The sequence below is a fragment of the Macaca fascicularis genome, chromosome 11 (genome assembly GCF_037993035.2).
Source record: "Macaca fascicularis isolate 582-1 chromosome 11, T2T-MFA8v1.1".
In the NCBI taxonomy this organism is placed as follows: Eukaryota; Metazoa; Chordata; class Mammalia; order Primates; family Cercopithecidae; genus Macaca; species Macaca fascicularis.
The window spans coordinates 102,332,127-102,358,431 of record NC_088385.1 but is presented as its reverse complement, the minus strand read 5'-3'; the positions used below and the strand labels follow the sequence as shown (position 1 = coordinate 102,358,431).

General features: G+C 38.0%; 1 protein-coding gene and 1 non-coding gene across 43 annotated transcripts in view; both read right to left on the bottom strand.

The window, feature by feature from the left end:
* Window positions 1-2,552: 2,552 nt before the first annotated feature.
* VEZT (vezatin, adherens junctions transmembrane protein) overlaps window positions 2,553-26,305 on the bottom strand; it is a 77,841-nt gene continuing 54,088 nt past the window's right edge. For 25 of the 42 annotated variants that reach the window (XM_045365728.2, XM_065524662.1, XM_074007541.1 and 22 more), the window contains 6 exons: window positions 26,081-26,228; window positions 19,239-19,570; window positions 16,068-16,261; window positions 9,295-9,395; window positions 7,437-7,644; window positions 2,553-3,565 (listed from right to left, as the gene is read on the bottom strand). In XM_045365728.2, the coding sequence (XP_045221663.2) occupies window positions 3,057-3,565; window positions 7,437-7,644; window positions 9,295-9,395; window positions 16,068-16,261; window positions 19,239-19,570; window positions 26,081-26,228 (1,492 nt within the window). In that variant the 3' untranslated portion in view covers window positions 2,553-3,056. Of the gene's footprint in view, window positions 4,648-4,799; window positions 4,885-7,436; window positions 7,645-9,294; window positions 9,396-16,067; window positions 16,262-19,238; window positions 19,571-26,080; window positions 26,229-26,305 lie in introns of all 42 variants that reach the window. The other 17 variants (XM_074007551.1, XM_074007557.1, XM_074007550.1 and 14 more) reach the window with 2 other exon arrangements.
* LOC123567719 (U6 spliceosomal RNA) lies at window positions 13,233-13,340 on the bottom strand. Its single transcript, XR_006690826.1, has one exon. It is a non-coding gene; the product is annotated as a U6 spliceosomal RNA (small nuclear RNA).

Here is a 26,305-nt window from a genome sequence, read left to right as displayed (position 1 = left end):
TCTGTAAGGTCACACTCCACTGACTTACAATTTTGTGGAATGTATCAGGACTTGATTTTTTTAATGCTTTAACACTAAAAGCTTTATAACTTTTCTTATGTAAATCAGAATATTGCTATTATTTTAAGAAAACTGAGTTTTAAATGAACTTTCCTACCTGGAGGTAAACAAAGGGTAAAAATTCTGTCTTCAAGAGTGACCTAAATAGACTCTCACATGCATTCTTCCATTAAGTACTAGGTTTGTCCTGGTAAAACAAACTACAGAAACATCTGTATTAAAAACTGTCAGGAAGATACTCCTGATAAGAATCATACTGTTAAAAATCATACTGTAAAACTTAAAAAGCACAATTGTAAGTTTTCCCTGCAATGTTTTATTTTTTCCCCAGAGGGTTTCTTCTGTATATAGGTAGCAGCTTTTTTTTTTTTTGAGACGGAGTCTCGCTCTGTCGTCCAGGCTGGAGTGCAGTGACATGATCTCGGCTCACTGAAAGCTCTGCCTCCCAGGTTCATGCCATTCTCCTGCCTCAGCCTCCCGAGTAGCTGGGATTATAGGTGTCTGCCACCACGCCCGGCTAATTTTTTGTATTTTTAGTAGAGATGGGGTTTCACTATGTTGCCCAGGCTGGTTTTGAACTCCTGAGCTCAGGAAATCTGCCCGCCTCGGCCTCCCAAAGTGCTGGGATTACAGGCGTGAGCCACCACGCCCGGTCAGGGTGGCAGCTTTGAAAGCTAGTCAAAAGCCTGCTAAGGGAAGTAAAATATTCTTAGAAAAGTAACAAACAAGAAAACCTACTTATATTGCATTGGTCTGTTTTTAAATACTTCCTAAGGTATTCATGGCAAGAAGAGCAAAGTCCTAGACAGAGGTTCCTAGATTTTATTGGACATACACATTATCTACGGCTCATTCCAAAATGACCAACTAAGAATCACTGGGAGTATGGTCTAAAATTTGCATTTTAAAAATAAGACTTTATTTATTTTGATGTAGTTACCCCACTAATACAACCGAGAAACACTGACTTCAAATATTATGAGAGAAAATTACTCCAGGAATTTGTGCAGAGAAGATAATACTTTATCTAGAAAATATTTTAAATATTTTAAAAGATGAAAACTATACAAAAGAATAAATATTCAAATAAAGCTGCAAGATCTTTATGCCATAATTTCAATAAGTAGAGTTTTCACTGGATTATGTAACAAGTAGTGAATGAAACAGATCAGACTGAAAGACTGGAAATTCTTGATTAAAATTATTTAGTCTTTCAAAATTAAAAAGGTATCACCTTAGAGAGCACTGAATAAAACTGATACAATATTATGAAGATATTTCCCCCAAACTTTGTAGCTTTATTTTCTAATTAAGTGTGAATTGCATAGCTATTTCAATTGCATAGCTATTACAATTGTGTAATAAAAATAACATACAATAAAATAATTAAAAATTATTAAACTCTAATTCTTCCCTGTGTAAGGTTATAGGTTAAGAGAGAGATTACCAAATTTTTCCATAATTGCCTCTTCTAAATCCAAAGAAAAAGAAATCAGTAAACTAAATAAGCGATTTAAATAAGAAAGTAAACCCTAAGTATTATTGAAGAATTTAACAGTTATAACACATAAAGATTTTTAAAATTGAAATTTAGCTATTTCTAAGTAGTAAAGCAAGGCCCAACCTAAGGTATTGCTCCTAAGAGGTTAATTATAGATAAGTTCCAGGATTTTGGCAAAAAGGCAAAATCACTTATAGTACAATAATCTCTACTATTTATATAAAGCAGAATCAAGTTTTTTCTCAGGTTAAAAAGTAAATTTCCTTAGATTCCTGAAAGAAAAAAATCCCCTTCGGTATAAGTAAATTTACTCACTAAAAGTGATAAGTTACAGGAATTTGAATGTGTTTCTTTACTCTAAAGACAATCTAGATTCATCATGCAATTTCCTTTCTAGGACAGCAACATAAATTGAGTTATTCCTACATTTCCCCCAAATAATGTCTATAGAACTATGTACTGCATAGGAGCTACAGGTCTCAAAACTGTATACGCTGAAAATAATTACTCTTTGAAAATGCAATCACAACACAAGACAGATGAGATTGGCCAATTTGAAAAGCAGTCTCTGTTAAGAGGTAGTTTGTAAATGAAATACTAAGGAGGCAAGGATGCTTTCCAGCAGGCTGACAGGATGTTTCCTGAATCTCATTAAGGTGGACAGGGCTAGAAAACAGCAGCATTGTGACCTGTTTGTGTTAATGGTACCCAATTATCCAAGGAAAAGTGATACAAGGAACATTTTTCTGCTTGCTAAATTGGGGGTAGGGCCTTGGAGTACAAGAATCCCACTTGGACATCATCACTTTCAATTGCAGAAAGAAAGGTGAAAGTGTAATTCTAAAAAACCGTACAATGTTTTTCTTTTAAAGATCACTAGGACACCTTAAAATTAACTACTAAATATACACACGAACAAGGAAACATAAGAAATGTCATAACCCATGCACTGTTGAAACTACTTTTAGTTCCAAACCCCAGCACACATCAATTGTATCAATTAATTTTTTTATTCAGAACCTGGATCTTTGTTTTAAGACTGGTATAAACAAAAATAAAATACAAACAACTTGTTATTAACATAATAGCTGCAGTTATTAACTGCAAGAATACAGTAAAAAGGAGTCATACTAAATGTTAATGTTCTTGCAGCAGAATTTTCCCAATCACCTTATGGTAGCAAATTCTGGCAAGAAATGATAATTCATTTCTTATTAAAAATACTTAAAGAATTTCCAAGATTGATCAGTTGTGCCACAAATAAAACAGCAGTTTATTCAAAAGAGCCCTTACCTTTCTCTTATTTTCCTAAAAGATCTGCCATTTACAGGTAACTACTACTTTCAGATCAGTTATTCAAACCAGGGTTCTTCCTGTAAATCCACATCTTAGCTTTATATATAGTAAACTTACACTCATATTCCCTTTCCAGTCTTGAAGCTAAACACTTTTGTAAAAGGAACAATCTAAAATCTCTTCATATGAATCTTGGTTCTTACTTTTCTTCTATCTCATTTTTATTTTCTTCTATTATTTGTTCTTCCTCCTCATCACCAAAAGTCTGTTCCTGCATGGTGGTAAAGGAGAGAGATCTAGCAGCCACTTCTGCAGCAAGGCCAGCAGTGAAGGTAAAATCCGGTGACAGCTGTAGCCGTGCCAGCCTCTGCTTAATGGAGGGCTGTAATGAGTCCCTGGGAGTTGGAGGGGCAGTGGTCAGACCACTTCCATCTGCTTGCAGTTCATCTTCACTCTCACACTGGTAACACATTCTTTCTTCTGCTTCTTGGGGGAAGACTTCATTTGAAGAATTATCTGTATTTTTACCTTCTAGAGAGTTTTCACATAAATACTCAGTCCTACTTATTTCATTGTCTGATGTGGTGGATTTACTACTTTCCTCTTCAGTATCATTTTTACTGACTTTTCCCATATCTGAATTCACTGATGGTTCTGAATTACTTATGGGTTCCACTGGGTCTACAGGAGACAAGGATTTCAACACGGCTTCAAATAAAAAAAAAAAAGAAAAAAGAAAAAAAAATAACTAAGGACCTAGCAATGATTTAAACTTTTAATTCAAACTCTCAGTTTAAGTTTTTTCTTAAAAAGAACAATAAATAAATAAAAGCTAAATAAAACTTTCTAGTAAAATCAATGAAAATTTATAAATCCAGGAAACTTTGTAAGAGAGAAAATGCCTAAGAAATGAAATGAGATGGGGATTTGATGAAGGTTTTTAAGACACCTCACATATTATCTTATTTAAAATATTAAAGCAGTGGTTCTGAAAGTGTGTTCCCTGAACCAACATTATCATTTATCACCTAGGAATTTGTTAAAAATGCAAATTCTTGGGCCTGATCCCAGACCTCCTGAAATGGAAACTCTGGGAGTAGGGACCAGCTGTATTTTACAAGCCCTCATCTTGATTCTGATATACACTAAAGTTTGAGAACCACTGTATTAGGGAATGAGCAGCATGGTTTTCACTGATAATACGTCAGATAAAAGGCTTAAAGTAATCTAGATAATAATAATATCTTCAACATGTATACATGTATATTTACAAGTTAAAACAGCATGGAAAAAATGCAACACAATTTAACTTACTTGCCAACCACCTCACAAGACCCTAATGAAAGTAAAGCCATAACTTCTACACATTTTGTAGTACCACGAAAAATACAAATGAAATAAAGTCTTCATTCAAGATCAACTATTGTACAAAATATAATACATAAATATAACATATATTCATACGGTAGAAGTTGTCCTTGCAAGGAAAATGCAGTTTTATTTAGCCCCTCTTGATGTTAGTAGGCAGTGGGTTGCTTGCTAGGCAGTCGCTCATCCCAGCATGAGGGGTTAGTACAATACAATATAGTATGAAGCATGACGGAAGGAAAAAAGTGCTTCTCGAAGAGCTGGCGTGTATTTAAAAAACGTTTTTGTAAAACGTGTCCACTTGCAGGAACCATCCCTAAGCTGCAGTAACTCCACTAGAGAAGCAGCAACAACAGAAAAAAAATGGCCACAGCAGGTTCCAGTGCAGACTTTCCCCCTCTAATTCCATGCGGACTTTACCCCTGTAGGCAGAGATGAAAACAGCTCTGGAAGATGTACTGAAATTTTTCATGGGAAAAGCATTCTATGGTATCAGCAGCTTTTTACTTATTTTCACAAACTAAAAAACAGCATTATGACCCTTTCCAATGTAAACTATATCAAAAGCACATACCTGAAAAAGAGATACATTTCTTTCATTGATAAAATCTTTTCCCATAATGTCAATAGCATAACTTTAAAGCTATATGAAGAAAACACTAAACAATAAAAAAGGATACAAGTTTATATACAATGCTATTTTCAGTCTATGTACATTCTTAGTTTATAAATCTGTTAGCTCTTAAAGGAAGCAACATATATTAGAAGTTGGTTGATATTCACAATTATTACTAATTAAATGGGGGGGATATAATCTGTGTAATGAGAGGATCAATTTACCAGTGTGTTAGAATTTAAGCCTCAAGGCAGGTAGGAGGCTTTACATTTTGTTTCTTGATCCATGTGCTAGGGATATAGCAGAGACTCTAATGTATAACAAGTACTCAATAACTACTTGTTGAATGAGTAATTTGCTGAATGAATGCTGTGGGATAATAAGGCCCCTATTTAAGAAGACTGTAATTTTGTTACAGAGACACACAAAACAAAACAAAACCTTGAACATATAGAAAACAATAGTGCCTAAAATTAATCTCTGATGTATGTAGGCTCAGTATATGAATGAACAGATTGCAGGAAATCAATCTGTTAATCATTTCCCTTCTCTGCTATATGCTTTGGGGCTCAAGACTTCCTTTATCTTTCATCACAATGTCCCTCTAGTACAAGGGTCTGTAGTGTTAGGAGAGGTGGTAGAGCTGGAGCACTCAGAGAAGAATTCATGGAGAAGAAGAGACTAGTAGAGAGGACAGCTTGGTGGAGAAGGCAGAATTTTTGGCAAAGGGGTAAGCGTGAATTTTTTTTTTTTTTTTTGAGAGAGTCTCACTCTGTCGCCCAGGCTGGAGTGCAGTGGCGCGATCTCGGCTCACTGCAACCTCCACCTCCCAGGTTCAGGTGCTTCTCCTGCCTCAGCCTCCAGAGTAGCTGGGATTACAGGTGTGTGCTATCACGCCTGGCTAATTTTTGTATTTTTGGTAGAGATGGGGTTTCTCCATGTTGGCCAGGCTGGTCTCTAACTCCTGACATCAAGTGATCCACCTACCTTGGCCTCCCAAAGTGTTGGAATTAGAGGCGTGAGCCACCGTGCTTGGCCAGCATGAAATTTTTTCATGAATAAAAATAACAAATTTGTGAACTATAGTTTAATTTGATAAACATAAGAAGACACCTATAGTAAAAACAGTAGAAAATATAATTGGATGGGTGAATTCTTATGATGAAGAGACTTGAAAACAGGAAGAAGAGTTCAGATTCAATACAATAAGGGAGAAATCACTATAGGTTTTAAGATAGAGAGCCATCATCAATGCAGTGTTGGAGAAAAATCTGGAAAGAGTTTGCAAGATAGCTTAGAAGAAAAAGATACTGAAAATGGAAGTTAGCTAAGAGGCTATTTTAATGTACAAGGATAATCTAATGAGGACCTGGGCTATAAACAGAGCCAATAGGAAAAAAGAGGAATGATAAAACTTAGAAACGTAGATCTGGACAGGGGAGAACATAGGGCTCCTGAGAGAAGAAAAAAAAAGAGAACTGGAGGAACTTTCCAGAAGTATAGGTAATCTATATACTTCTAGTGAGGAGGGAAAAGGAAGGCAGTTGATTTTGAGGGTCCACACAGATACTCTAAAATAGAAGGGAAGTCGTACTCTACCTACTTAGAAATCCATAGGCATTAATTCAACTAAGAATTAGCTAGGCTGATATTGTCAAGTATTAAGCTTCCCCTGATTCCTTCCCCTGTCTCCCATGAATTTTGACTTAAGAAAAGAATGGTGAGAAACAGAAAGGAATTTAAGTCTTTTGCATCACCAGCTATCCCATTCTGCTGAAATCAGAGTATGGGGAGTGTGCCCACAGGCACCCCCCTCCCCTCCCATCTACTAAAGTGCTCAAACCACTTAAATAATGCTAATGATGTGGCTCACTGGTCTAGGTTTTAATTATTTTTTTTCTTTTCTTTTCTTTTGAGATGGAGTCTCCCTCTGTTGCCCAGGCTGGAGTGCAGTGGCATGATCTTGGCTCACTGAAACCTCCGCCTCCCGGGTTCAAGTGATTCTCCTGCCTCAGCCTCTCAAGTAGCTGGGACTACAGGCACGTGCCACCATGCCTGGTTAATTTTTGTATTTTTAGTAGAGACGGGGTTTCGCCATGTTGGCCAGGCTGGTCTTGAACTCCTGACCTCAAATGATCCACCCGCCTCAGCTTTCCAAAGTGCTAATATTACAGGCATGTGCTGCCACGCCTGGGCCACTTTTTTCAATGTGAACACAGTTATTAGTTTTGTGCTTCACTGAGGTATTTTAAAATATTTTAACATATTGAGAACAAAGTTGAGAATCTCAAATTCACTAAATTTGAAAATAACATTTAAAATATCCCAAATTACTCAACTCACTGTCCATTCTAAAACAAATTTACTAAAAAATTAAATAACCGATATAAAAGTGTGACCTGGTATCTCCAATATGGTTACATTCCTACTCTTTTATTAATCAGATTGATTTAGCATCTAGAAGAAAAAGTACTATGCATACTGGTGGACCCTTATAAAACCCCAAGAATTCTTCAGCTAAAACAACATTAATGGTTCAAGAAAGAGAGAGTCTCCTACACTGAAATAACCTGTTACTTTAAAGTCAGTGCTTACCATGATCACTAAATAGAAGTTGCTTCCATTTCTGCCTTTCTGCCTCTGAAGCTTTAAATCCCAGCACAGACTTTAATTCTTGGAGCACTCTCTTGGATTCTTCATGCTCACGCTTCTGTCTCTCTTTGTCTTCTTGAGACAAGTAATAAAAATCATCCTTTCTGAAATCACTATCAATATCTATATCATCTACATAAGCTTCTAATTCCTGAAAATGAATAGAAGAAAAAGCACTTTACTTGAAGCAGACAATTCTCTGGTGAGCATTCATTTACTTGCACTTACTTATCTCTGAGATTAAAAAAAAGGACTTGCATTTGGCACAGGTCATTAAAGCAGAGCTAAGAAAAGAAAAAAGTAAATATATACCTATGGATAAATTGAAATCTTCAAAAAAAACCTAACAGTTGATATTAGAAAGCACTGTGGATAAAAAAGTTTAACAACTTCAGTGGTTATTTTTCTACTCTGAGAACATACCATCCACTTAGTGTTACAGCCATTAGCTATATCAAAACCAATCAAAATTAGAAGGGCTGGCAGTTTAGGGAGGTGGTCAGGCATGTTTGTTTTCTTGTGGTTCTTTTGGATTTCCCAGGAAGTTTGAACACTCTTCCTAGGATTAGGGAACACCCAACCTTATGGTCCTCCCTATCTCTAAGACAGAGGGTAGGATGCTTGCTTACCCAAGCAGTATCCTTACAGTATAGGCTCAGGTAAATGACCTGGGATCCTCTAATCAGACGTACCAGCATCAGATCAGATTTAGAAGTCTGTGATAAAAGAAGCAGGCACCAGCTGGGCGCGGTGGCTCATGCCTGTAATCCCAGCACTTTGGGAGGCCGAGGTGGGTGGATCACGAGGTCAGGAGTTCAAGACCAGCCTGGCCAAGATGGTGACACCCTGTCTCTACTAAAAACTACAAAAATTAGCCAAGCGCGGTGGCAGGCGCCTGTAATCCCAGCTACTCAGGAGGCTGAGGCAGGAGAGTCACTTGAACCCCGGCAGCAGAGATTGCAGTGAGTCGAGATGATGCCACTGTACTCCAGCCTGGGTCAAAGAGTGAGACTCGGTCTCGAAAAAAAATAAAAAAGACGCAGGCACCAGGATGTTGCAGATATGTTTCTTGAGGTAGCACTTTTGGAGGTAATTTTTACTATTCAGCATTGATGGAGCAAGAGGCAATATCTCCACTCATTAACTTAGCAATGATATCTCCATTGCAACAGTTCTTTTGAGTGATTCGGCTGTTTACCCTAGCCTCATTCAAGCCTGCTTATCTGGCTCTCTGAAATATTCTGTAAGCTACCTAAAAGTTTAAATAAAATGTCTGTTAAACTAACTAGGGTTGGTTTCCATTTGCAATTAAGAATACTGAATAGTAACTTGTTATTCAATATACATGAAAAAAAAAATAATGAGTAGATAATATGACCTAAGGAAAAGAGGTTTTTCTTAGAATGAACAAAAGTAATCTTTGTCAATATCCAATGCGATTATCAAAAATTTGTTTTTAAAAGTAAGGTATATCAGTACATGCAGTCAAGTGCACAGGATTTTTACATATGCACACATACCAGTAACTGCTACTCAGATCAAGATAAAACCATTTCCAGCATCCCAAAAGGTAGCTCTGTACTAATTTTCAATGTGTTCAATCACTTTTGAAAGCCACTCAGATATGGACAATTAGCTATAAATAACAACCAAAAAAAAGTCTGCTGGCGGATTCAATGAATTCAGAGTTAAGCACTAAGAATTAATGATTTGATATAAATTCAATAAATTATGCTGTAATTTTGAAGCTCATTAGAAACATAAATCCAACAAGGGAAAGAACAGTAGTTTTCACCCTTACCTGCTCCTCTGGGATTGGATCTTTGTCTGCAATGTGTAGAGTAGGCTGCTTCAAAGGTACTACTGTACAATGTGGGTTTTCACATGCTATTTCAGGCTTGCCTTTAAAAAATGGGAGTAGGTGAGAATAAAGATAAGAAACAGACCACACAGAAACGAGTGAACATCCAATTAAAAATATCCTTGGGGCCAGGTGTGGTTGCTCATGCCTGTAATCCCAGCACTTTGGGAGGCTGAGGTGGAAGGATAGCTTGAGCCCAGGAGTTCAAGACCAGCCTGGAAACAAAGTAAGACCCTGTAGCTACAAAAACTAAAAAAGAAATCAGCTGGGCATGGTGGTGCACACCTGTAGTCCCAGCTACTTGGGAGGCTGAGGTGGGAGGATCGCTTGAGCTGGGGAGATCAAGGCTACAGTGAGCAGTGATCACGCCACTGCACTCCAGCCTGGGCAACAGAGCTAGATCCTGTCTCCCCGCCAAAAAATCCTTGGTACTAATACTTTGTCAATTTCATAGTCCAACTTATTCTAATAATTTTTTATTTATAAAAAAATAAAGATATTAAAATGAAAAACAATAAATTAGTAGATTTACAACTTAACTTTAAGTCTTTAAACTCTGAGAGAAGAGGACCTGCCCTTCTCTCTTCACCTCACCACAGTATCTGGTACACACCAGGTACTCTATAAATACTTGTTGAACAAAATATTATCATTCACAGCATACGAACAGTCTTAAGACAGACCATCACTCTTCTTCACAAAATACAAACTTCAATCTTACCCTGAGGCTATTTTAACTCTCAGAAGTTGGAATTGGAAATGAGTTCACAAGTAACTATCTTTACAAGAACACCCAAGTGAGTTTAACTTTAATTATTAAAATTTGTGTTTGGTATTTACTGACAGGGTTACTTAGTCTCATATCCGGCTGGCTACCATTCATCATTGCCTTTCTACTTATAAAAAAAGAAGTATAGTTTAAACTTCTTGATTTTTACTTTTCAAAAGTAACAATAGTTAAATGGTTTTAAAAAAGAAGTATTTTGGAAATGTTACAAAAAAATAACTGGTTAGTTTGTAGGAAAGATGGCAGAATGATTAATAAATTAATAGGAAGCACTAATGAGAGACAGAATAGCATAGTGGCTAAGAGCTATAGAGTTAGTCACACCTGGGTTAAATCCCAGCTCTTGCTGCTTTCTAGTTTAAATTACAGTTAACTGGCCAGGCACAGTGGCTCACGCCTGTAATCCTAGTACTTTGTGAGGCCAAGGCAGGAAGATCACGAGGTCAGGAGTTCAAGACCAGCCTGGCCAACATGGTGAAATCCCGTCTCTACTAAAAATAGAAAAATTAGCCGGGCATGGTGGTATGTACCTGTAATCCCAGCTACTCAGGAGGCTGAGGCAGGAGAATTGCTTGAACCCAGGAGGCAGAGGTTGCAGTGAGCTGAGACTATGCCATTACACTCCAGCCTGGGCAACAGAGCGAGACTCGTCTCAAAAAAAAAAAAAAAGAAAAAAAGAAAAGGCCAGATGCAGTGGCTCACGCCTGTAATCCCAGCACTTTGGGAGGCCAAGGTGGGTGGATCATGAGGTCAGGAGTTCGAGACCAGCCTGGCTAATATGGTGAAACCCCGTCTTTAATAAAAATACAAAAATTAGCTGGGTATGGTGGCGTGCACCTGTAGTCCCAGGTATTCGGGAGGCTGAGGCAGGAGAATTGCTTGAATCTGGGAGGCGGAGGTTGCAATGAGGCAAGATCATGCCACTGCACTCCAGCCTGGGCGACAGAACGAGACTCTGTCCCCTCAAAATAAATAAATAAATAAATAAATAAATAATTACAGTTATCTGTAGAACAGTGGTGAAAATAATAGTATTATCTTGTAAGATTAAAAAATACATGAAAAGTGCTTAAAACAATGCCTGCTACAGATTACATGCTCAAAAACTGCTATTATTGCCTAATTAGCAGAACACAGATTTCATTATGTCAATGCTGACACCACAGATTGAGCTCTTTGAATGAAAAGAAAAAAAAAAAATCCGTAAGACTATTAATAGCAATAAACAAGTACATTAAACAGTGTGCTGGTAATCCAGCTCTCAAACAAAACAAAACACCCAATTTGCAGCACTTCCTGATTTCCAGTTCCCATGGTGTAAATGCACCCACTGTGACCAATTCTAAGCTACCAATGATGTTAAACTGACTCACAAATTTCTGAATATTTAACAACCTTTGGAGAGCTAGCTCCAGCATGCAATTCATTTAACAAAAATCTAGCAAGAAGACGGGTGTGGTGGCTCCTCAAGCCTGTAATCCCAGCACTTTGGGAGGCCGATACGGGCTGATCACTTGAGGTTAGGAGTTGGAGCCCAGCCTGGCCAACATGGCGAAAACCCATCTCTACCAAAAAACACAAAAACTAGCTGGGCATGGTGGTACACGGCTGTAATTCCAGCTATTTGAGAGGCTGAGGCAACATGATCATTTGAACCTGGGAGGTAGAGCTTGCAGTGAGCTGAAATTGCGCCAATGCACTCCACACTCCAGCCTGCACGACACAGTGAGACTCTTTCTCAAAAAACAAACAAACACACACAAAAAGCCTAAAAATTTTTTAAAAACCCACCAGATTTTTAATTACATGCTTGCAGTAATAGCTTTTACAAACAGCACAGAAGGTTATAAAGTGAAAAAAGCTCCCTGATGACCTTATCCCTCAATTCTACTGTCTGAAAGCAGGGGCTTGCCAAATCTGTCCCACTGCCTGTTCTTGTAAATAAATTTTTCCTAGAACACAGCCACACTCATTTAAGTATAGTCTATGGGTGCTTTCACACTACAACAGCAGAGTAAAGTAGCTGTAACAGACACACCATATGACCTGCAAGGCAGAAAATCTTTAGAGAAAAAAGTTGCAGAAAAAAGTTGCAGACCCTTATCTCAGAGCAATACTTCTCAAATTTCTCAGACTTTAATGTGGATACAAATTACCAGATCTTATTATAAAATACAGGCAGATTTAAAGTCAGGGGTGCATTTGTAACAAGCTCTCATGTGATGCTTATATGCTAGTCTGGGGATCACTCTGAGTAACAAGGCCCTAGAGGTAATAAATGTGAAGTGTTTTAAAATGATGTGACACACATACATACACATGTGCATACACATATATTTTTGAGACAGGGTCTCACTGTATCACCAAAGGTGGAGCTCAGTTGTGCAATCATCGCTCACTGCAGCCTCGACCTCCTGGGCTCAATGAATCATTCCACCTCAGCCTCCCGAGTAACTTTTTTTTTTGTAGAGATGGGGTTTTGCCATGTTGCCCAGGCTGGTCTCAAACTACTGGGTTCAAGTGATCCTCCCTCCTTGGCCTCCCAAAGTGCTGAGATTATAGGCATGAGCCACTGCACCTAGCCTGTGATATTTTTAACAATGGGAAACTGTTATTAACTGGAGATTCTTTTCTATGGCAATCCTCGAGTAATGCCAAAGTTATAACCTATTCTCAATGATTTCCTGCGCTTACCACAATATATATGTAGATATATATGTGTATATACGCATGAGTGTGTACATACATCTTTATATAAATTCTATATAAAATATGGAATGAGGCCGGGTGCGGTGGCTCAAGCCTGTAATCCCAACACTTTGGGAGGCCGAGATGGGCGGATCACGAGGTCAGGAGATCGAGACCATCCTGGCTAACACGGTGAAACCCCGTCTCTACTAAGAAATACAAAAAATAGCCGGGCGAGGTGGCAGCGCCTGTAGTCCCAGCTACTCGGGAGGCTGAGGCAGGAGAATGGCGTGAACCCGGGAGGCGGAGCTTGCAGTGAGCTGAGATCCAGCCACTGCACTCCAGCCTGGGCTACAGAGCGAGACTCCGTCTCAAAAAAAAAAAAAAAAAAAAAAAAAAAAAAAAAAATATGGAATGATTCATGAATTTGTACATCGTCCTTACACAAAGGACATGCTAATTTTCTCTGTATCATTCTAATTTTAATACATGTGCTGCCAAAGCCAAGTACCCTAATCTTGGTTTCTAAATGCCATTCTCCATTAAAAGGTTTTACAAGCCATTCCTCCCTCCATCTCCAGTTCCTTGCAACTACTGATCTGTTTTCTGTTCCTTCGCCAACTAAGAGTGCCTCATAAGTGGAATAACATTGTATGTAGTGGTTTGAATGTGACGTCTTTCACTTGGCATAATGTATCAGAGATTCATTTATCGTATTGTATGCATTGGTAGTTCACTTTTTTTTGTTGCTGAGTAGTATTTCACTGCATGGATGGATGTAACAGCTTAGTCACATCCCAAAGCCTAGCTGCTTCTAGTTTTTAGTTTATGAACAAAATATTTATGTATAGGTTTTTGTATAAACACTAAGTTTTTACATTTCTTGGTTAAATATGTAGGAATGATACTACTGGGTCATATGGTATATGCATTCATAGTGGTTAAAATTTTGATGAAGAAACCATATTTATAAAACCTCAGAGTATTTCTTTACAAAATAATTATCATGAAAGACTTTAAGGAAAAGGAGAATAAAGAGCATGACAACTGAACACCATACACAATCTAGGTCTAGACATATAAAAAATATTGGGACAATCAGGGAAATCTGAATGAGTTCTGTGGATAAAATGGTTGGTGTTCATTTTCTGATTTTGATGGTATACTGTGGGTACATAGAAGAATGTTCCTGCTTTACAAAAATATTTTAGAGGTAATGGGGTTTCAAGTCTACAACTTACTCTCAAATGGTTCAGAGTAACACCACCATCAAAAGAATGACACACATATACAGATACATAGAAAGATAAGGCAATTATGGCAGAATGTCAACAACTAGGGAATATTGATGAAGGAGACTTTCAACTATTGCAACTTTTCCGTACGTTTGAAATGATTTCAAAATAAGACCTTTTTTAAAAAAGATATGGCTAAAGTACCTGCTTCTTAAAATATTCAAATGAACATTTTAAAAATTTAAACCTGTGTAGTCATGGCCACTGTGAATTTTTTAGTGAGAAAAGTTTGCGAACTATTTGTGTCTTAATCCATATCATTATTATCTATGAACAAAAGCCACACATACAGAAAATAATTAGAAAATGGCTTAATTATCTACCCAATGAGGTGAAGAAAGTTTTCACAGTAATGGTTAACAATAACAGGTAAGTGTTAGACTAAGATTCAACATCTCAGAGTGTGCTAAAGGAGGGGTGAATGGGATGCATCTTTCTTTTTTTTTTTTTTTGAGACGGAGTCTCACTCTGTCGCCCAGGCTGGAGTGCAGTGGTGCGATCTTGGCTCACTGCAACTCCGCCTCCTGGGTGCACGCCATTCTCCTGCCTCAGCCTCCCGAGTAGCTGGGACTACAGGTGCCCGCCACCATGCCCGGCTAATTTTTTGTATTTTTAGTAGACACAGGGTTTCACTGTGTTAGCCAGGATGGTCTCGATCTCCTGACCTCATGATCCACCTGCCTCGGCCTCCCAAAGTGCTGGGATTACAGGCGTGAGCCATCATGCCCCGCCTTTTTTTTTTTTAACAGTGTCTCGCTCTGTTGCCCAGGCTGGAGTACAGCAGTGGCGTGATCATAGCTCACTGCAGCCTCAAACTCTTGGGCTTAAGCAATCCTCCTGCCTCAGCCTCCTGAGTAACTGGGCACTCAGCCACTCCTGTCACCATGCCTGGCCAGGATGCATCTTTTAACAACCAAAGGTCTTCTGAGTGTTTCTGTTTGTCGAAAATGTACACAGAAGCTCTAGATGTCATATCAGAAAGTTTAATATGCATAAGTATTTGCATATATCAGAGTTTCTTGGTAGATTTATGCTTTGGAGAAAAAATTATTCACAGTTTACATCTGAGATATTAAGAAAACCATCGGGTAATAAATCAGTAATTAGCATGTTAATATTTCCTTTGGAGAAAGTGAATACTTTTACTATCTAAGGATTTGTTCAAGCTTGTTTAAGACATTAAATAAATTATTACAAATTTAGCTGTAAACACAAAAATAACAGGATGGTAAAGCATTCATTATCTTTAGCAGCAATGCAAATTCTATGCCTAAGTCTGAGTAGCCTCATAATAAAGATCCAAGAGATAAATATGGTACTGGTTTGCAGCACAGTTTTCAAAAATTGATGTGCCACACCAGGTAAAAACAAGCATAAAATCGGAGTCACATAAAAGCAGCTTAGTGGAAAAATCTCAAGACTATTTCTTTTTTTAACTTAGTAGCACAAAGCATCTGATATATTATTAAATAATGACACAATGTGTTTAGATCTTAGTACTAAATATGCAGTGCCACAAATTATATCATTTGTATATTATTTTTGAATGACTGAAGAAAGTATTTTATCTTAAAAGAAAAACTCAAGTTCCTAGCCCCAGACTATCAAACTCATTCTTTTATTATCCTAACTGAAAAAGAGTTTCTGGAAGTTCTAATAATAGAAAAATACTATCAAAATTTATTCTCTCATTTCAGTTTTTTTAAAAAAGAGATATGATTCACTGAACTTTCAAATCATATTCATTTTTAATTTACAAAATGAGAGTCAAGAATTGTATTCAGTGTCACTTTGTACATATAAATTCAACATTAAAAAAAAGTAAACTAAGAAATTTTGAAGCTAGTTTCATCATGAAGACAAGAAGTCCACCTAATAAAATCCTACCAGAGTGGAATAAGCATGTCTGCTAAGCATATGGCAAAGAAATCTCTCACAGGTACCTTTTTTATCCGTATTTCTTCGTAGCAGTTTGTCGACCTGAGAAATGGCCTCTTCCCAGCAATTGTTGCTTGCTTGAACGTGGGGCTGAATCAACTTTAATTTCTGTTCTAGGATGGGATAAGCCTCTGACACTAGTTCTTGTGTTTCTTTAGTACAAACAAGCTTTTCAAGTTCATCTTCAAGAATTATTACCCTGAGTCATAAAGAAAAACAGAAACAGATTTCTATAATATGAAATGAAAAATTTATAATTTACAAGGCTTATTTTAAAATAAGCTTAAATCCCAGCACTTTGGGAGGCCAAGGCGGGTGAACGGCTTGAGCTCAGGAGTTCAAAACCAGCTTGGGCAACATAGTGAAACCCCCTTTTCACCAAAAATACAAAAAATTAGCCGGGTGTGGAAGCATGTGCCTAAGGATGAGGTGGGAGGACTGCTTGAGCCTGGGAGGTAGAGGTTGCAGTGAGCCTTGATAGTGCTACTGCACTTCAGCCTGGAGGATGGAGTGAAACCCCACCTCAATTTAAAAAAAAAAAAAAGAAAGAAAAAAGGCTTATAAGAAAAAAGGCACAATCTTGGCTCACTGCAAGCTCCGCTTCTCGGGTTCACACCATTCTCCTGCCTCAGCCTCCCAAGTAGCTGGGACTACAGGTGCCCGCCACCACGCCCAGCTAATTTTTCTGTATTTTTAGTAGAGACGGGGTTTCACCATGTTAGCCAGGACGGTATCAATCTCCTGACCTTGTGATTCACCCACCTCAGCCTCCCAAAGTGCTGGGATTACAGGCATGAGCCACCTTGCCTGGCCTGCCATTACTTTTAATGGCAAAAACCGCAATTACTTTTGCACTAACCTATAAAAGGACCATGGGAAAAGGCATTTATACAGTTTGGTTGGACTGAAGGAAAGGAATGAGAAATAAAGATAGAAACAGAGTGTAGTCAAGTTATGACAAACACTTCTATAGTATGTTTTGTAAAGACTTTAGTCTGAGCTGCTATGACTCCGAAACAAGTCAAGATTTTCAGTGAAGTGACAAGGCAAATATAAGCCTCAGCAACATTAATCTGGCCATACACACCCTGAAGGTGGGGAGAACAGTTAGAGATTAACGCCTTAGTGTAGGGAAGGGACAATATGGTCCCACACCGAGGCCCTGAGAGTGGGAACAGCAAAGGAGACAAGGGGGAGAGGTGTGAAACACAAAAAGAGCATTCTAAAATATGAAACACGAAACAATTATTTAGTTAACAATTTAAAAAGTTGTATGTAGCAGCACTACAGAGCAAATTGGATATGATGGTTTGTGACTGGTGTATTTTCTAGTGAAAATACTTAGAAAGGAGAGACATTAGCATATATGGAATATTCCACTTTAAAACAGGACAAAAACTTCCTATGCATAACCCACAATTCCTACCCATGGTAAAAGCTCCTCTTTTTTGTGTTCATATCTACCTTGTGTAGCACGCTTTCTTCCCTGAGCCATCTTCCCTCACTCTAATGCATTCTAATATGTGCCGTATATTTCTGATTCTATTGCCAAAACTTACTTCTTCAGAGACTCTGGCTTTGCCTACAACCTGTCCACTGAAATCTTATTTTCCTTTGAGGACAATTCAACCTTTGCCACCCAGTCAAGTGGAGATGGCCTTATTGCCCAGTTCCCTGTAGGAGGCAGGGCTAAGAAACTGGTTAGCATTTACCTGCTTTCTTAGAATAGCAGATATAGACTACTGGAATACCCTGAGTTCATAGTGTCTTCATTTTTCTTATGCCATAATCTTTTTTTTTTTTTTTTTTGAGATGGAGTCTTGCTCTGTGGCCCAGGCTGGAGTGCAGTGGCCGGATCTCAGCTCACTGCAAGCTCCGCCTCCCGGGTTTACGCCATTCTCCTGCCTCAGCCTCCCGAGTAGCTGGGACTACAGGCACCCGCCACCTCGCCCGGCTAGTTTTTTGTATTTTTTTTAATAGAGATGGGGTTTCACCGTGTTAGCCAGGATGGTCTCGATCTCCTGACCTTGTGATCTGCCCGTCTCGGCTTCCCAAAGTGCTGGGATTACAGGCTTGAGCCACCACGCCCGGCCATGCCATAATCTTTATATCAGCCTTATATCAAGCCCATCTCAGGCCTTGAACTGATGGGTAAAAACTTAGCTTCTCAAAATGTCTTTCTGACTTTAAGTTCCTATCCTTGTATCTCTTATCCTCCCTAATTCCAGTGAAACTAGCCTTTTGATTTTGCTGATATGTCAGTCCTTTTGACCCATTTTTATTTACATAATTAAATGCTGCCTTCCCCATTCCACTTCTTGCCTTGTATCCCAGGGTCAAGTACACCAACTACAATCTTGTCAGCTTTAAATTCCTAGGACCTTCTTGATTACCAACACAACATGAACTCAACCATTCATTTGATCCAGTCCTACATGATGAATATTTAACTGTTACAGAAAAATTTCACTGGAAATGACTGTATTCAATTAAGTGCCTTGATTCAATTTTTAAACTTGAAAACTTCGTAGAAATATGTGAAAATAGTATTTTCAGCTGAAGGTATACCGAAGTGGGACATAAAAATTTAGAAATTAAGGTAGAGTACCAACAATTTCATGCAAGGCAGGAAATGAACAAATATAAACTCTAGACTCTACATTTTGCTTTTCAACTGGTACCACAAAGCTTGTCCTGTGATACAAAAAAATTTCTACATCTGCTATAATTTATTTAGTAAAACAGCAATATGTTACTCTTCTACTACATATAACAATGCCTCTTGTAATACACTGTTCCAATCTTGGTAGATATTTCTATTGGACTGCAGGTTCCAGTTGAAGAGCACTACCTTAAGAGAGTTAAAAGAAACTCATTCTTTATAACCATCTCCATTTCAGCTCTCAAAGAGAATGAACAACACCTGCTTTTACCTACCTTTCCAAGTTTTCTGCTGAACTAAGGAAAAGTAAAAACTGTAACTCCCTCAAGTTATAGTACTTACAAATTATTATTATTATTATTTTTGCTATATTTGTAGCTATAAATCACCCTTCATGTTCATGTCTCAACTTTGCTTCTTTTTACTAGCTAGGACACAAGCCAACAACCACAATGGTACACGAATGAAGCTTGCTAATCACCGAGACCTTTCTTGGTATAATTTCTAAACTTACTCATTCAGTAATGCTTTCAGATGGAGCTGCAAGCTACGTACTGCTGTGTGAACATTATTCAGTTCTCTTGACTTCTGTTGAGTTTTGGATAAACACTGTGGTACTGACTGGTGCTGAGTTTCAAAGTACCGATAGAACTCATAGCTGCGCTTAAGCTCTTCCAAACAGGCAGAATGAGCGTGAGGTAGACCTTGAGTCACATCAGATAAGATACGATGAGGCAGAAGTGCTGGAGTAAGTAAGGGCCCAGGAGGTGAATTGGCTGTAGAAAGTAATAGGGCTAACCGTCTGAAGAACTCTGAACTCTGTGCCACCCAGAGTTGGAACAAAACCTAAAGAAAAAAGAAAAAAGGACTAGATCAATAACAAATATTGGTCAGTGTTCAAAGCAAACTATAAATTTGTTTATCTTAACTTCTGGTTTAAATTTTGCACTTTATCCTAAATAATAAATATAACTGAGCTTAAACTACCTTAAGATGAGCCAAGAATATGATTTCAAATTATGTATGTGGGAACCTGTTATTCCAATACAGCAGGTAACATCAATATATAATTTACTACAGTTCTGTCCTAGATGGGAAGTGTTGATGGAATGAGATACTTTAGTAAAAGTGAATCTTCACTCATTATTTAAAAAAAATTTTCACACAGAAAAGAAGACAGTAGGACTAGTGGATATATATATATTTCTCCAAAGAAATGAGTCACATGGATCAAAAGCTTGGGTTTCAAAATAAGACTATTACCTTGCCCTATGAATTAACTAAGAAATTAACATAAAAATCAGTCCAGGGCTAGGCGCAGTGGCTCACGTCAGTAATCTCAGCACTTTCGGAGGTGGAGGCGGGGAGATCACTTGAGGTCAGGAGTTTGAGACCAGCCTGGCCAACATGGTGAAACCTCGTCTCTACTAAAAATATAAAATTCAGCCAGACATAGTGGTGGTGGTGTGTGTTTGCAATCTCAGCTACTTGGGAGGTTGAGGCAGGAAAATCATTTGAACTTGGGAGGCAGACGTTACAGTGAGCTAAGATGGTGCCACTGCACTCCAGCCTGGGTGACACAGCAAGACTCTATCCAAAAAAAAAAAAAAAATCCATTAAATACTCCAGGAATGTCTGACATGAGAAATTGCAAAACCTATTATTTTAATTAATTAATTAATTTCTGCCATAGAGTCTTGCTCTGTTGCCCAGGCTAGAGTGCCCAATGGCATGATCATAGCTTACAGAAATCTCTAACTCCTGCGCTCAAGTGATCCTCCTGCCTCAGCCTCCTGAGTAGCTAGAAACACAGGCTTTTACCACCATACTCAGCTAATATTTAAGTTTTAGAGATGGGGTCTCAGTATGTTGCCAGGATAAATCCCATTCTTCTTCTTCTTTTTTTTCTAAAAGCAGTCTGAATATGTTCATAGGCCCATTCCTGAGATACATCCTGAATCCTTGCAGCAAAACATTTCTCCAGATACAGTCGTATTCAAGATGAGGACAATATCTCCGAAACAAATGCATGAGGAAACAATGTAGTATGAAACAAGAGGTAGCAGGCAATAAAAAGAGGATGAAACCACTTTTGGTAATTTAGATTCCAATTATTCACAACCATGAAAATAGACATTATTTAGATGGTTTTATTAAATGAATTTTAAAATTATGCCAATAATGAATTAAGGTAATTTCACGTAAATCTACTTTACCATTAACTTGTTTTATTTTATTTTTTTAAAGTGAGCAAGGCCAGATTTCCTAGTTGCTACAGATGCGATATCTAGGGATTCTTGACTTACAAGTTTACTTGCAAGTCTTCTTATTCAACTATTAAATTTTATGATTACAATGATTTTTATTATTTTATTTGTTCATTCAGAAATGATTTCTTGAGCACCCACAAGGTGCCAGGCACTGTTCTAGGTGCACATAAACAGCAGAGAGCAAAAATGAAAAGAGTCTCTACTCCGATGGAGCTACAAGTAGAGGGGCACAGATAATAATCTACAAGTAAAAGATACTATTTCCCTTTTGCTATAATGATTGTCCAGGAAGAAAAAGATAGTGTTTCTTGGTTGATGGGAATAATACAGCAAAGAAGGGGAATAGTGTGTGTGTGTGTGTGTGTGTATGTGTGTGTACACATATGAAAGAGGTGGAGAGAGACAGAAAGCAGGAAGGAGAGAGGAGAAGGGGGTGGCTGGGGAGGTCTCTAAAAGTGTCACCTAAAGGAAGTGAGCCATGAGATCATCATCAAAGAAGAGAGTTCTAGGGAGCAGGAAGTCAAGTGCAAAGTACTGTTGTGGGAGATCATGGAACACAGGGCAGATCATGGAACAAGAAGTTCAGTATGGCTGGGGCCAGGTAAGCAATGGGGAGCCACTGAAGGGTTCTGAGCAGAAGCGTGACATAATCTGATTTATGCATTAACAGGCCCATACTGGCTGCTGAGTTGAGAGATTACAGGAAAATGAGAGTAGAAGCAGAGAAACCAGTAAGGAAGTTACTGCAATACTCCAGGTTAGCATTAATGAGACCACAGTGGTCAGCGGTGGAAGGTGAGCAGCAGATGGACTCTGGATCCATTGTGAAAGTAGAACCAACACAGTCTCTTGACTGATTGGTACTGAGAGAATAGGAGCTAACAAGGATGATTCCAGCATGCTGGGTCAAGATAACTGCAAGAATCAAGTTGGGACAGCTTACTGTGGCTTTTAAAAAGACTAAAGGCCAGGAGCAGTGGCTCCCACCTGTAATCCCAGCACTTTGGGAGGCTAAGGTGGGAGGACTGCTTGAGGCCAGTAGTTGGGAGACCAGCCTGGGAAACATAGTGAGACCCCTGTCTCTACAAAATATTTTCTTAAAAATTAGCCAGGTATGGTGGCATGTAACTGATGTCCCAGTTACTTGGGAGGCTAAGGTGGGAGGATAGCTTGAGCCCAGGAGTTCAGGGTTACAGTGAGCCACGATTGCACCACTGCGCACCAACTGCATGACTGAGCAAGACCTTGTCTCTAAAGACTAATTTATTATCCAACCACTGTCACATTATCCATTTAAACCAGAACTCAGAAATATGTATTTCTTTTTTCCTTGGATAAGGAGATAACCATAGCCAATAGGTAAACAGAAAATTTGATTTAAAGCATTTCACAATGTGTGCATTTATTTTTCTAGAGCAGGAAACATATGACTTTATAAATTTTAAAAACTGGTTAAAAACTTAAAGGAAAAGAGAGGGATAAGGACTCCGTTCTAGGGACTGATTGAGTATCCCTAATCCAAAAATTTGAAATGAAATCCCAAATGCTCCAAAATTTGAAACTTTTTGAACACCAACATGGCAGTTAAAGGAAATGCTCACTGGAACATTTCAAATTTCAAATTTTCGGATTAGGGATGCTCAACCTCAATGTGTAATGCAAATATTCCAAAATCTGAAAAAATCCAAAATCCAAAACACTTCTAGTCTCAAGCATTTTGGATAAGAAATATTTAACCTGTATTTCATTTATGTCTCCTCAGGCTACAATTCAGAGGTTGCTTTTCTTTCCAAAGGTGCAATACTTGCTATCACTAAACTTTCCTGAGGGAAGATATGTTAACAATAAAAAATAAATCCAAAATGTATTTTCTTTAGAGGGGGCAACGCACTTTTAAAAATTTAACTTACAAAATCTATTTTTAAATTTCTTATCTGAATAACGATACAGTGGCAACTACAGAAGGGGACAATACACAGTTTTTGAACATTACAGGGGTTTTCAACAGTTTGCAAAGTCTATAATAGAGCTCCTCAAGATAAGGCTCCTTGCAGAGCCTGATAAATGCGGTAACTGTAACACAATTATTGAGTTTGGTTACAGGTTAGTTATAGGTAAAAATAAAAGAAATATAAAAATACTATTATACTTTGATTTGTAAAACACTGAGTGAGCAAAAAGAATCCAGCTATAATCATTGTTGGAAGGCAGGATGGGGATACAGCAACAGAGAACAAGTCTCACATTTCAGAGCAGGTCATATCAGATAGAATTTTAAAAATCAGCTAACATTTATTAATTGCTTACCCTACACCAGGCACTGAACTGACAAACATCTAATCCTTTGGAGGCAAGCATTGCAATTATCCCATTTTAATAAACACAGAAACAATGATTTGCTCGGGACCACACAGTAGTCAAATAATGGAGCTAGAGTGAAACCTGGAAAATCTGACTCCACAGGGTCCACAACTTCTCTTTGCTGCCTGTACTTAAGCTAGAGTACGATTCAGGATTTAATACACTTTTAAAAACAGTACATCAACAGCATATAGAAAAAAATCTCCAAGGCATCTTGATGAGTTAACAAAAAGTAATTTAAAAGGAAATGAAATACTATAATTCTTTCTCCAAGTCCTTCTTAAAGAATAACAGCTATTACCATTTGGGGGTACCCGTTATATGACAAGCCCTGTTTGAGGTATTTAATATGTCTTCTCATTTAATCTAACACCTTATAAGGCAGGGATGGCAACTCCTTTTCACAGGTGACATAAGTTTAAAGAATAACTTATTCAAAGGCAAATGGCTAGTCAGTCAGAGCTAAAATATAAACCTAGGTCTGCTCAATTTTCCACATTAAGAATCTCTTAAATTGTCCTTTGAAAAAATATTTATTTTCCTTAAAGAACAAAGCATGGTTAGGATATTAAATTTGAAAGGGGGTGAAATTACCTATAGTCCCACCACCCCAAAGAGTAGCTATATATATCTTGGTATTTTCTCCTCATTTTTTTTTTAAACAGGGTTGTGCATATTGCATATACACTTATGTATCCTGATTGTTTCACTGCCAACAGATGTTTCTCCAAGTTTTTACAGAATTTTCACGAGCAAGCTGTAGCTGCTACACAATGGTTCACCATGTGGCTCTGGCATGACTCACGCAGCCACTCCTCTATTTTTGAACTTTCAGGCAGTGTTCCATTGTGCACTATTATAAACACAAAGTGAATAAGCAACTTGGTATATAAAGCTTGACTATGTTTAGAATAATTTCCTGCAGTTTGTAGAAGAGGAATTACAAATTCAAAGGATAAATCATTTAAAAGGCTCTTTACATGTCAAGTTGCATTCTGAAACAAATAACTTTAGAGAACTGAGGAAAGTACTGCAGCAGCCTAAGTAAGAAATGGTGGCTGGGACTAGGATGGTGGGGCTGCAGGGTTGGATATAGAAAAAAGTGGATGGGTTTAAAATACATTTTCAAGGTATAAGTAAGAATCTGCTAACAGACTGGATGTGAGTGGGCAAAAAGAGGGACAAGAAAGATGGTGTCTAGGTTTCTAGTTTAAGTTTTGAGGTGCCATTTATTGAGATGGGTTAAAATGGGAGTAAGAATAGGTCAAAGCAAATTTTAAGCAGGAGAGAAAGAAAACAAACAAGATAATTAGAACATTTATGTTGATTTAGAAAATGTAAAAGATACGGAAGTCAATACAGTCTCAAAACAAAATGGATCTGATAAATGCTAACAATACTTGCACTAATTTTCATGGTATCAAGGGAAATTTTAAAAACTAAAAACAAAGAAACATCTAAAGAGAGTTTACTAAACACTTAATAGGAACTTAAGACATTTGGATCAATGTCTTAAAAATACTACTGGAGGTTGGGTGAGGTGGCTCATGCCTGTTATCCCAGCACTTTGGGAGGCTGATGTGGGCAAATTGTTTGAGCTCAGGAGTTTGAGACCAGCCTGGGCAACATGGCGAATCCCTGTCTCTACAAAAAATACAAAAATTAGTTGGTGTGGTGGTGTGTACCTGTAGTTCCAGCTACTCGGGAGGCTGAGGTAAGAGGATCACTGAGCCTGGGGAGGTTGAGGCTGCAGTGAGCTGTGACTAAGTCATACTGTACTCCAGCCTGGGTGACAGTGAGACTCTGACTCAAAACAAAAACAAAAAAATTTGTTTCCAATGTTGGCTGCTATGGTAATGTCATGAACATACTTTGGGTATATCTTTGGTTACTTTCTGAGATAAATCTGTAAGGGCAAATTAAAATTGCTAGAATAAAGCAATTTTGCTTCTTATACCTGTATGAAGATTGGTATTCAATGCTAAAGTGAACCAGTTTATACTTTCACCACTGGTCTGTGTGAGGTCTCCCTGAATTTTCAATGATAATGAAATTACCAACTTTCAATATCCTTGGCAAAATGGTCAGCTTATTATTTTTATTTGTGTTCTTTCATTACTAAAATGAAAAATTTGTATCTTATTTATTGGCCATTTGTATTTCTTCTTTTCTTGTTTTTTCTTTTTAGGCTAGTCAAATGAAGTAGCGGGAGTGAGGAAGGAACAAAGAAATCTGTAACTGCTTGTGATCAATGCGTTGTAAAATACAACCTCACTGGGACTAGCCTGTGTTTCTTTTTTTGTGAACTGTCAGTTCAGCCAAATGTACCCTTTCATGTGGCTTTTAATGTATGAAAAAAAATCTTAAGAATTTTGGAGATAACACATTATCCATGTTTGTTGAAACAAATGGCTAGTTATAAAATCACTCATATTGGCCTCCAATTAAAGTAAATTCACTTATCTCCAAACTCTAATTTAAGGCATTTCTTTAAGCATTTTAAGTATTTGGAGATCAAAATCTAAGGATCTCCTCTTCCAATCCATAATAAAGATTATGCTCTCGGCACTTAAAGACAGTGTTACAAACATCACCAGTGCATTTATGATGATGGCGTGCAGCAAACAATGAGGGGAACAGGCGCACCATTTACATTCAGAAAGCACAGACATAATCCAAGTGCATCTATCTTTTCTTCAGCCCTTCCCTTCCACAGATGGATTACCTTCAATGCAGGCAGGCTGAAGCCATCTGTAAAGTTATGTGCTTCCTCTTCTGAAATCTGCTCTTCACTAAGTCCAAGGCCCAGCTCCTTAAAAGGCACCACACAGATGTAGTTGGTTACATTGTCACTCTCAGAGTTCAGGGGGTAGGTTAAATTAGGTTAAGGCAATCAACAAAGCCTTTTCATGAAAGCATAAAAGATACAGTGAAATTGTCCTACATCACA